This window comes from Lepidochelys kempii, chromosome 3 (genome assembly GCF_965140285.1).
Source record: "Lepidochelys kempii isolate rLepKem1 chromosome 3, rLepKem1.hap1, whole genome shotgun sequence".
In the NCBI taxonomy this organism is placed as follows: domain Eukaryota; kingdom Metazoa; phylum Chordata; order Testudines; family Cheloniidae; genus Lepidochelys; species Lepidochelys kempii.
The window spans coordinates 135,602,892-135,615,279 of NC_136382.1; the positions used below are offsets into that span (position 1 = coordinate 135,602,892).

Consider the following 12,388-nt stretch of genomic DNA (forward strand, 5'->3'; position numbering starts at 1 on the left):
AACTGAAGCCCCTTTTGGGGAATGAGGAGTACAATACCTTTCAAATAAGTTTTCATGTGAAGTTTCTGGGACAAGCAGTTTTTGGAGCTAAGATGGTCAAAAAGCTTAAGTAGTGTTGGAAGAAATTTCCAAACATAAAACTAAATTCCATCTCTCAAAAGCAGCTGATGCAAATCTTTGCAAGAGTGGTAAAGTAATAGTAAAAAATCCAATGGGGATATGGGCAAAGTCTGTGGCTGAAAGAGACCATTCTTGAGAATGTTAGAGGTGTCACATGGCCCAAACAAGCATAAATGGGAAAGCTAGTTCCACCCTTAATTATGGAGTTCACCTTATAAACACCTTAAAAAGGTATATTCTGTTATTAACCCTTGAATAAAGGGCAATTCTTAAGTGATCCAGAACTGTTACCACTACATTGTCCTACCAGGTCCTTCTAATTAGGCACTATTTGCCCATAATATACACACACGTGTTAAACAGAATGTGAACAGTCTGTGAAAATGGGAGAACGGTATCCCATTTCCAAATAAAATTAGAGTCATGTGGTATATTCTCCTCAGATATATTATATACATACAATACGCCAAGTATGGATTACATATTTACCCCCTTTTTACTGTAAGCACAGAAGAGTCTCAGTAGGTATAAAATTAATTATCTTGATTTGGCTGAGTTTTGGACTGATCTTTGTTCAAGAGGATGAAAGTTGTTATAAACATGCTAGTGGGTTATTAGAAAACAAGAACAGAAACATTTAAGACTAATTCCATCAGGGTTTCAGTGTGCAGACCATCATGCACAAAACAATGACTTGTTTTCATTTCAATATAAGTTTACCAATGAACAGACTTGATTTTTGTAAACACAACTTTTTTAAACACTGATGCTCAAGTGTACTTGATGTGGCTCTTTAATTTACAGACATTAGAAGTAATTTGAAATAGAAAAGAATTCTAAGTAAGCTGTTGCAATATTAAAATGCTAGATGAGATTGTGTTAATGAGCCACAAATGCAAACTCATACAAAACCTTTGAGAATACAGCTGTATGGCCTACATTCCCCTCACTCTTTATTCTATTAAAACTGTATACATTGAGGAATGACAAGTGAACATGTTACCATGGTGATCAGAGTAGCCTTATGAAAGTTACAACATCATTTACTATGTAGAAAGGATTCCCTAAAAGACCTTATTAAGCAAGAAGAAACAATGTTTTTTTAAAGTTTTCAGAAAACAATTTTTGTTCCACTTATAATAATGTATCTGATATATATAGGGCCTTTCGTTTTCAGTTATTTTATTTAATTTTTCCCAGGAATTTATCAGTGTTTATTACCACAACAACAAAAACAGGTGAAAATCAGTACAAAAAAGTCCAGCTCCTAATGATGTCAATAACAAAACTTCTACTGACTTCAATGGGAACAGGATTTGGTTGAAGCTTTACGCTTTCACACACAGAGAATATTCTATGCAATGAACCAGCGTGTCAAGACAGCACAGAACATCTAAACCGATAGAAGTCTTCTGGCACATTCTTCAAAGCACTGTGACAGACATCTGCATTTACCATTCCCAATGCCTTGACATTTTGTTCTGGTGGGATTGTATAGATAGGATCAGATATTGAAAAATAAGCAATTCGGCAGTGATTATTTCAGTGTGGGTGCACGGACTGTAAATGTAAACATTGAATTAAGGTGAAAGCTATACCACTCATGCTCAGTACATCATCCTTATCTTCTTCTAAATGCATCTATTTTAAACAAAGTATTTATATTTCACACATTCCTCACTGAGGACTTACACCAGGGCAGGTTTGAGGCTTTAAAGTCTATGTTGCAATCAGCAGCAAGTATTGGCTAACGGCCTACTTTACTTCTGTTCAAAAGCAGCAGCATAACATGCTCCATAGCACAGCCGAACTGAAAGAATGAACAAGAATTTACTCAAAGCTTCCTACAAGTTTAGATCATTACAATTTTAGAATGGGAGGCAAATGGCTTTTTGTATTTCTATAAGCCTTCTTGGTGCAGAGTTAAGCTAAAGGAAAAAGCAAGCCCTAGATTGTGCACTCCTTTATTTTCTTCAGCAAAGGAAATTTCAGACTCACAATGTTGCTTAATTCCACCAAGTTTTAAAGTAAAATTTGCTACAGTGTTCACTAAACATCCACATTTATAAATACCATTTACTGTACAGGATTGACCGTTCCAAGCAGCATTACAGCAGTAACTGGCGTTCTGCTTCAAGAGAGGTCATTCTGCTTTTGTTAGATATAAATTTGTCAAGGCAAATGAAAATAAATTACTCACCTTTTTAAGAAAATGAAAGTTAAAAATAGGTTCAAGAATATGTAAGACTGATTTTGGTCTCAGAAGAATCAATGACTTGCAAAGAGATCTACCATTTAATATTATATTTGGTTCTTTCATTAAAAACCAAAACAATCTTTATTGATAACTGAAATTATTAAACTTATGCGTTGGCAGGAAAGTGAGGCTACCCTAAAACTGCATGTAAACCACTTATTTACCATAAAAATGTATTGTGCTTCTAAAAATATTGTAACTGTGGGTTTAATTGTTGATAACTCAGGGAAAATCTAATACTAAAAGCATGCACCATCAGTAATGGATTTTCACAAAGGACATTTTTAATTACAAACTGACTCAAAGGATAGTACAAAAGAATTTCTTCTCCCTGAAGGGATTTTCAGATGCAGGCACTGGTATAATAAGGGGATCTTCTCCAATATGAGCATCACAGTACGCCAATAAATCAGCTGCAGCCTTGGATACCTAATAGGAGAAAAGAAAGTGATAACCATTATTAAACTTGTGATATTGAAATAGTCAGCATTGTTTAAACATTCCCATTTAGCCTAAAAATATCAGAAGTTCCCCTTATTAAAGCAGCAGATGATCAGCGTATCCACTTTTCAAGGTATTAGACCAAAAGGCTGAACCTGCTCTTACAAGGGCAGATCTTTCTTTCACATGGTTTTTCAACATAGGGGATAGGAAACAGTCTTGATTCATGGAGTTTCTTCCTAACTGTTCCCTCAGGAACAAACAGTGAGTTTAATACCCTTTGTGAAGTCACCAATTAATGTGATAAATACAGCATTTATTATAATCTGAATCTTAGAGTAAATTGTCTTAACATTTATTTGTATTTATTTTTTCATATTCATGGCATAAATCTAAATCTTCCAAAATACGCGGGTAAAAAGTTTTACTTTTTTCTGTCCTTATGGAAAAGTCCCATAGAAATTTAACAGAAAATTAAAACCTTTCTTATAGGGGTTTTTGAACTATACTATACAATTTAATAGCTATCTACCTCTCTGTTATACAATTTTGTGAACACTAACCTTCCTATGTGTTTTAGTTACTCTATTGGAATGTATAGGCTGTAGAGTGATTTCTATAGAACCCTATTGGTTTCATACCTATCAAATTCTATAATTTTTCCATACAGATGTACCACTCTCCTTGATTTAGTGCCACACAAAACACATACTGATTTGTGTGCTGGGGTCAATTACAATATCTTGATTTCCATTTCATGCAAAAATGTTCCATCACTAGCTGAAATCCTGCAACATTACTCTATTAAGTCTCAACAGGTTTCTTTACCAGGGGACTTTACTGGGAGCTAAAGATGCCCAGGGCCTTGAAGAATGAGGCTCAATATGAGTATTAATTGTTAGCCTTCAGGATGCATTGTCAGTCCCACTTATTTTCCTCAGGCCTTTGTGATAGGGCTATGGCACCTAGTCATGCTGTGTCACAAAGTATGTGGAGTATTTTTGTATCATTTGACTGGCTGGCTGACTATTTCTGTTACGTGAGTTGAGCCATTTACATTTTTCTTTTTGTTTTTTAAAAGATTATTGTATCTTAAGTATTGGGACAGTGCCCAGAGCTTAGGATAGATGCTCTTTTTATCAGTCAAGCTATATTAAAATAATGGTGTACAAATAAAGGACAATGATGTACCAAATTCTCCCTTCAATTACAGACTGAACTCACTATCATTGTACCACTATAAACAAGAGGAGAATTTGAGCCTAATTTCTAATGTTTTCTAAAGAATTTGTAATCAGCCTCAAAACTCTAGCCTGCTCGTGCACAACTTCCTTTGGATAAGGCCCATAACATTAATGGAAACCTTTCCACTGACTTCAATAAGCTTTTAATCATGCTCCATATCAAGGAACAATTTATTCCATACAATTTTGTACTAACTAAAACATGGTGATCTGTTAGAAAACTTAAAACCGGCCAAATATTTATGATTGGAATCCCATTACAGACTCCACTCCTTAGCTGAGGAAATCAAAATGTTAAAGTCACGGATAACTAGTTTGTAGCAAGTGAACCATGCTGAGAGAGAGAGGGCTGGGCAGAGGCGTTACCCATGAACAACGAATCACTGGGGCAATACATAGCTAGGAAAAACAGTATTACATAGGGCAGGAAAATAGTTCAGTTGAACAAAACTTGAGGGGAAAGTGGTCTGCAGAAAGGAACAGTACTTTAGAAAAAGAAACAGGTCAGACAACAGGAAAATAAAATGGTAAGTGGACCCTAGCTTCAAAGGAAGAAAGCAAAAGAGGTGAAAGGAGACTGTTTCCCCATTATCTTCAGACTCCCTCAAATATCTACTAGGTGAGATGTGGCAAAAGAAAAGATGATTTTTCACTTTCTTCTGGAGGTGGACAGGGGTCAGACAGGTGTGAATTGTAATAACCAAAGAGAACTGCAGAATCTTTTCAGCAAATCCTGACAGGATTTTCATTTAAATTCACTGGAGAATTTAAAGAGACTCTACAACAGGGGTGGGCAAACTTTTTGGTCTGAGGGCCACATCTGGGTGGGGAAATTGTATGCAGGGCTGGGACAGGGGGTTGGGGTGTGGGAGGGAGTGCGGGGTGTGGGAGGGGTTGCGGTGTGCAGGAACGGGCTCAGGGCAAGCGATTGGGGCAGAGGAGGGGTGCGGGCTGTATGAGGGGGCTCAGGGAAGGGGGTTGGGGTGCAGGAGGGGTGCGAACTGCAGGAGGGAGCTCAGGGCAGGGGGTTGGAGTGCAGGAGGGATGCGGGGTGCGAAGGGGCTCAGGGCAGGGAGTTGGGGTGCATGGGGGTGCAGGGTGCAGCAGGGGGCTCAGGAAAGGGAGTTGGGGTGCAGGAGGGGTGTGAGGTGCAGGCAGGGAGCTTAGGGCTGGGAATTGGGGGGCGGAGTGCAGGAGGGGTTCGGGCTCCGGCCCGGCGCTGCTTACCTAAAGTGTCTCTGGGTTGGCAGCGGTGCACACCAGGGCCAGGGCAGGTTCCCTGCCTGCCTGCCCTGGCCCCACCCTGCGCTGCTCCGGGAAGTGGCAGGCACCACGTTCCTGCGTGGCTCCTGGGGGAGGGAGGGACACAGGGCTCTGTGCACTGCCCTTGCCACGCCTCCAGGTACCTCCCCCAAAGCTCCCATTGGCCACAGTTCCCTGTTCCCGGCCAATGAGAGCTGTGGGGGGTGGTGGCTGGAGGCAAGGGCAACGCATAAGGCATTCCAACTTGGGTTAGTATGTTGATTGGTTACAAGTTCTTTATATGGGCATGATGTCTGAGAGCACAGTGATATGCAGGGTCACAGCAATTCAATATGAAGAAACCTATTACTGAGTCCATCCCTAGGCTAAGGCATGATATAGCCCCCACACCTAACTTATAAACCAATTTACAAATAGGAAAATGGAACACTTCCAGAAATAGAGAGTTGGCATACCTTTCAACAACATATTAAAACAACACTTCAGATTTACTAACGTCAGAACAAGAATCACAAGTAAGTTGTAGACTCACTACAGTATGATCCAACTACCCACTTACAACAAGCCATGAAGCAGCACAGGCCAACATTTCAGCTCAGTGATTGTCACAAGCTAAAACCTCCATCTTCTTCCCCATATCAAGCCCAAGAACTTTTGTATGGGGGAACCCCCCCGCACCTCAGGCATACACTGCATTAAGGCTGTTGGAGTGGCTCCCTGGCAGCTGTAGAGCTACAGCGACTGACTATTACAACAACAGCAAAAAAGTTAGTGATCATACTCCAATAGCACTAAGTCACATCAGGGTGAACTTTTATAGGTTACGGACATATTTCTGTCAGCACCCAAGAGGTGTGCTGCAACTGCCTACTAATGCATACCCTGCTGTGCCTTATTTCTATATGGAATGTACTGTGTCATTATCACATTTGAAATACAGGAAATGTTAAACAAAGGACATGATTTTAAACTTTAGTAACAGTTGCTCACCTTAAAATATTCAAGCTGAATGCTGCTTGGCAGTTTCTGTTCAATGTTGCATGACTCAGGACTACTTTTATCAACATCAAAAAAATCAAACCTAACATGACTTGCATCACATCCTTCCCTATTTCCCCAGTAAAAAAAACGGTTACTCACTTTCTCGTAACTGCTGTTTTTCAAGATGCGTTGTTCATGTCCATTTGAAGCAGGTGTGTGCGTGCCGTGTGCACGCCAGCCGGAAGATATATCCCCTAGCAGCGTCCATAGGGTTGGCCGGGGCGCCCCCTGGGGTGGCGCCTTCATGGCGCCCAATATCGAATCCTGCCAACCTCCCCACCCCCTCAGTTCCTTCTTGACAACCATTCCGACAGAGGGGTAGGTGGGTGGGTATTGGAATGGACATGAACAACACATCTCGAAGAACAACAGTTATGAGAAAGTGAGTAACCATTTTTTCTTCTTCGAGTGATTGTTCATGTCCATTCCAAGCAGGTGATTCACAAGCTAGAGATCAGGAGATGGGGTCGGAGTTATCCACTGAAAAGAGCACAGCTCTCCCAAAAGCCGCATCGTCCCTGGACTGTTGTGTAATTGCATAGTATGACGTAAATGTATGTATTGAGGACCACGTGGCTACCCTGCAGATTTTCTGAATAGGGACTTGTGCCAGGAACGCCACAGAGGAGGCCTGGGCCCTGGTAGAGTGAGCGGTTATCTGCGGAGCGGGCTACTTTGCCAGGGTATAGCACTCCCTAATGCAGGACATTATCCATGACGATATGCGCTGAGATGATACCGGAAGGCCCGTCATTCTGTCTGCCACGGCTCTGAAGAGTTGGACGGATTTCCGGAATGATTTAGCTCTCTCTATGTAGAAGGCTAAGGCCCTATGCACGTCCAGTGAGTGCAGCCTGCGCTCCCTATCGGAGGAGTGTGGCTTGGGATAAAACACTGGGAGGAAGATGTCCTTGGTCATGTAAAAATGGGAGACAACCTTTGGGAGAAAAGCCGGATGAGGCCTAAGCTGAACCTTATCCTTATGAAAAACTGTGTAAGGGGGCTCAGACGTGAGGGCTCAGACCTGAGCTCCAAGACCCGTCAGGCCGAAGTAATTGCCACGAGGAACGCAACCTTGAATGAGAAATATAGCAGGGAGCAGGTGGCCAGAGGTTCAAATGGTGGGCCTGTAAGCCTGGAGAGGACTAAATTGAGGTCCCAGGCAGGGACAGGCTGACACGTGTATGGGAAGAGCCTGTCCAAACCCTTGAGAAAACAACTGACCATAGGGTTTGCAAAGACCGAGAAACCGTCTGAACCCGGGTGGAAGGCGGAGATCGTGGCCAAGTGGACCCTTAATGATGACCAGGAAAAGTTCTGGTGCTTTAGGTGAAGGAAGTAGTCCAGTATAAATGGCATGGAGGCGAAGAGCGGCGGCTGACTACGTTGCTCCGCCCAGATGGAGAACCTTTTCCACTTAGCCAGGTAAGTAGCCCTGGTAGAGTGCTTTCTACTACCCAGGAGGACTTGTCTGACCTGGTCTGAACAAGAGAGCTCTGTGGCACTTAGCCATGGAGCATCCAGGCCGTAAGGTGGAGCGACTCCAGATTCAGGTGCCGGAGACGGCCCTGGTCCTGTGTGATCAGGTCGGGAACCACTGGTAAGGTGAGAGGGGCTGCTATGGACATTTTCAGGAGCGAGGTGAACCAGTGCTGATGTGGCCACGCTGGCGCTATTAGTATGACTCGAGCCCAGTCCCTGCGGATCTTGAGAAGCACCCTGTGGACTAGGGGGATGGGTGGGAAAACGTACAGCAGGCAGCCCTCCCATAAGAGGAGGAAGGCGTCCCCAATGGACCCCGCACTGTGGTTCCCGAGAGAACAGAATGACGTTTCTTGTTGTCCGGAGTGGCAAACAGGTCTATCTGGGGAGAGCCCCAAAACTGGAAGATTGAGCTCACCACGTCTGGCCGAAGGGACCACTCATGGCTGTTGAAGGTCTGGCTGAGGCTGTCTGCCAGTGTGTTTCACACCCCTGGGAGGTATGAGGGCTGCAGGTGGATCGAGTGCTCTATGCAGAAATCTCACAGTGCAAGGGCTTCTCGGCACAAGGGAGAGGAGCCTGCACCCCCCTGTTTGTTGATATAAAACATCACTAAGGTGTTGTCCGTGAGGATTGAAACACATCTGCCCGTTATGTGCGTTTTGAAAGCATGACAGGCCAGATGCACTGCCCTCAGCTCTTTGACATTGATGTGAAGAGCGAGGTCCACCAGAGACCAGAGGCCTTGGGTCTTGAAGTCCCCTAGGTGAGCCCCCCAACCCAGATCCGAGGCATCTGACACCAAGGTGAGCGAGGGCTGAGGGCTGGCAAAAGGTACCCCTGCGCAAACCATTCGAAGGTTGAGCCACCATAGGAGGAAGTCCAGTACCAGGTGGGGCAGGGTTACGACTCTGTCCAACACATCTTGGGCTGGTTGGTACACTGACACCAGTCAAGACCGGAGTGGGTGCAGCCTGAGCCTGGCATGCTGCACCACGTAAGTGCATGAGGCCATGTGTCCCAGCAGCTTTAGACAGTTTCTTGCCGACATCATGGGGAACTGTCTGAGGCCGTGTATGATGTCCTGAAGTGAGCGAAACCTGGCCTCCGGGAGGTACGCTCTGGCTTGAGTAGAATCTAGGACTGCGCCTATGAACTCTATCCTCTGCACCAGGGACAGAGTGGATTTCTCCTCGTTCGGGAGGAGACCTAAGTCGAGGAAGGTTCTCCTTATAAACTCGACCTGAGCCTCCACCTGGGCCCTCGAGCAACCCTTGATCAGCCAGTCGTCGAGGTATGGGAAAACCTGTATTTGGTGCTTGCGCAGGAAAGCCGCAACAACTGCCATGCATTTTGTGAATACTCACGGGGCAGTTGACAGTCCGAACGGGAGAACTGCAAACTGGTAGTGGCCTGTGTTCACCACGAATCTGAGGTACTGTCTGTGATGTGGGACTATTGCGATATGAAAATACGCATCCTTCAAGTCGAGTGCGGCGTACCAGTCTCCTGGATCCAGTGAGGGGATAATGGAGGTTAGCGGGACCATGCGAAACTTGAGTTTCTTTATGTACTTGTTGAGTTGTCGCAGGTCCAGTATGGGTCTGAGGCCCCCGTTGGCCTTCGGTATTAGGAAGTACCGGGAGTAAAAACCCTTGCCCCTTAGCTCCTGAGGAACCTCCTCCACTGCCCCTACCGAGAAGAGGGACTGCACCTTTTGACACAGAAGTTGCTCATGAGAGGGGTCCCTGAAGAGGGACGGGGAAGGAGGTTGGGGGGGTGGGAGGGTACAGAATTGGATGGAATATCCCCTCTCTACCGTGCGGAGCACCCAGCAGTCCAAAGTAATTTGAGACCAGGCACAGTAGAAAGGGGATAGACGGGACAAGAAAGTAAGATGGGAAGGATCCAAAGGTCGAACTGGCAAGCCGTTCTCGACCGTACCCTCCGGGTGGTCGAGTGGTACGGTCGAGGACGGCTTGCCAGGGTGGTGGTGGTGTAGAGCCCTGTGGGGCCCTAGGTTGGCCCGAGTTTTGCCCAGAGGGAGGATGTTGCCTCCTCTGAGTGCTCCTGTTCCGCCTATGTGGAGCGTCCTGGCGGTTCTGGGGTTGATAAGGACGAGGAGCAGGTTGAGGCCTAAACTGTCTGCGCTGGGTTGCAGGCGTGTGAAGCCCCAGCAAACGAAGGGTAGCCCTCGAGTCCTTCAAGCTGTGAAGTCTCTTATCCGTCTTCTCGGAGAAGAGAGCTACACCTTCGAAAGGAAGGTCTTGAATGGTTTGTTGGACATTGTGGGGAAGACCAGAGACCTGTAGCCAGGAGCCTCTCCTCATAACCACCCCTGTGGCCAAAGTGCGAGAGGCCACATCTGCTGCATCCAGGGTCACTTGTAAAGACGCTCGGGAGACCAACTTCTCCTCCTCCACGAGTGCAGAGAACTCCCCCCGAGCTTCCTGGGGCAGAAGCTCTGTAAATTTTGCCATAGACAAACAGGTGTTATGTCCGTAGCGGCTTACTATGGCCTGTTGGTTGGCTATACGAAGCTGTAGACCTGATGTGGAGTAGACCTTCCGGCCAAACAGGTCCAGTTTCTTGGCATCACTGTTTTTAGGGGTGGAGCCTTGAAACCCCTGATGTTCTCTCTGATTGGCCACGTCGACGACCAAAGAGTCCGGAGGAGGATGCGTATAAAGGTGTTCATACCCTTTAGAGGGAACAAAGTAGCGGTGCTCAGATTTCTGGCCATAGGTGCCAGAGAAGCAGCGGTTTGCCACAAGTTCTTAGACGTTTCAGTTATTGACTGGATAAATGGAAATGCAACCCTGGATGGGCCGGAGGGAGCCAGGATGTCTATGACCAGGTATAAGTCTTCTTCTGCCTCCTCTGCCTGAATCCCCAGGCTTTGGGCGGCCTGCTTCAAAAGCTGTTGAAGAACCCGGTTGTCCTCCAAAGCTGGGGCCGGTGAAGTCCCTGTGACCGCTTCGTCAGGTGAAGACGAGGAAGAGAGAACCGGAGGTGGACCCAGTTCACTGCCTTCAGCCCTCCCGGGGTCCCTTGGCACGCAGTACTCGGTCTGTGGAACCGGCACCGATGAAGAACTCTGCATCTCAGCCAGTGCTGGGGCAGGTAAAACTGGTGGGACCGAGACCGTCGAGGTTGGTAGGGATGGAGCTGAGGCTTCCTCTGGTGATGTTGGCTGAGGAGCCGGTGCACTGGCTGAGGCATCGGTGCCAAAATCATGTGTCAGCAGGGCCGCTCCAGTCGAGGGCAGCCCCATCAGCGGCGGTGCTGGCGCTGACTGTGGCACGAACGACGCCAAGGACACAGACACCGTTCTGGAGTGTGGACCATGGACTTGACCCTGGCTCTGATGGTACGCCCAGGGTGTCCAGAAGGGCCAGTGAGCAAGTTGTTGCCACTGCTGTTGCCAGGTATGGTTGGTGACTGCGCCGGGACTGGGATCTTCTGCTGTGCGATCTGCTTGATCGAGCCGAGTCTACCGCCGACTCCGAGGTCTCCGAATGAAAAGACCACGGAGGAGCAGTCCCCTGGGTCACCAACGAACGACGACTCGACTCCGGGGAGCGGTGTGCTTCCTGCATCTGTGCGGGCGGTGCCGGAGATGGAGACCAATGAGCCATCATGGTTGGCTTGCACCTGGAGTGAAACAGGGGTCATGCGGTCACCGGAGACTTGTCCCTCCTTCGGGGGGGAGGCCGGCACGGGGAGGTGCATTAGGTCCGTTGCCGCCTCGAACGCCTCTGACGTTGATGGTGGTTGTATGTCCACCAGATGGTCTGGGGATTGAGGAGGGTTCGGACTTGACTGGACCCCGGCTGGGGCAGGAGTCGACGAGACCCTGGGTGGAAGCGAAGTGGACGTGGTCTGTGCCGAGCCACTCGCGGATGGCACCGGCCCCTTAGGCTTCAGGGGGGGTGATCGGCCCCTCACTGGCCTCTTCTTCTTTACTGGCACTGGAGATGGAGAACGGTGCCGAACTGATGCCAACGCCCTATGTCCCAAAGAGTGGTGGTGCCGGTGGGCTTTAGAGTCCTTAGTCTGGCCCAATTCGCGTGCCGGTGGCGCCGGAGCACTGCGCACCAAAGAGGACGTGCTCGGTGCCAGGTTGTTGGGTCCCGGGTCGGATTGCGGTCTCAGAGCTGCCTCCATGAGCAGGAGTTTCAGTCTCTGCTCTCTTGGGCGGGTTCTTGGGCGGAAACCCTTGCAAATGCGGCACTTGTCCTTTTGGTGAGTCTCACCAAGGCACCGCAGGCAGGATGAGTGAGGATCACTCTTGGGCATAAACTTACCACAGGACTCACAGAGTTTAAACCCCGGAGACCCGGGCATACCCCCGGAGGGGAAACTAACTATCTACCAAACACTACTAACTATGTGATAAGTACGGGCGGGAGTAACTATGACTGGCGGGACTAACTATGACTCTCTTAAAGTGTTCTACTTTGGGGAGTCGGGCTCTTGAGGCAGGAAGAAGCAGCTTCGTTGCGGGGGCGGGGGAGTTGTCTCCTCCCAAGCGGCCGGG

The 12,388-nt window shown here is 47.3% G+C and overlaps 1 protein-coding gene across 3 annotated transcripts in view; it reads right to left on the reverse strand.

Moving 5' to 3' along the window:
• Positions 1-1,024: 1,024 nt before the first annotated feature.
• Positions 1,025-12,388, reverse strand: part of GNG4 (G protein subunit gamma 4) — a 41,171-nt gene continuing 29,807 nt past the window's right edge. For all 3 annotated transcript variants that reach the window (XM_073338153.2, XM_073338155.2, XM_073338154.2), the window contains exon 3: positions 1,025-2,806. In XM_073338153.2, coding sequence (XP_073194254.1) covers positions 2,678-2,806 — 129 coding nt within the window. In that variant the 3' untranslated portion in view covers positions 1,025-2,677. The remainder of the gene's footprint in view (positions 2,807-12,388) is intronic.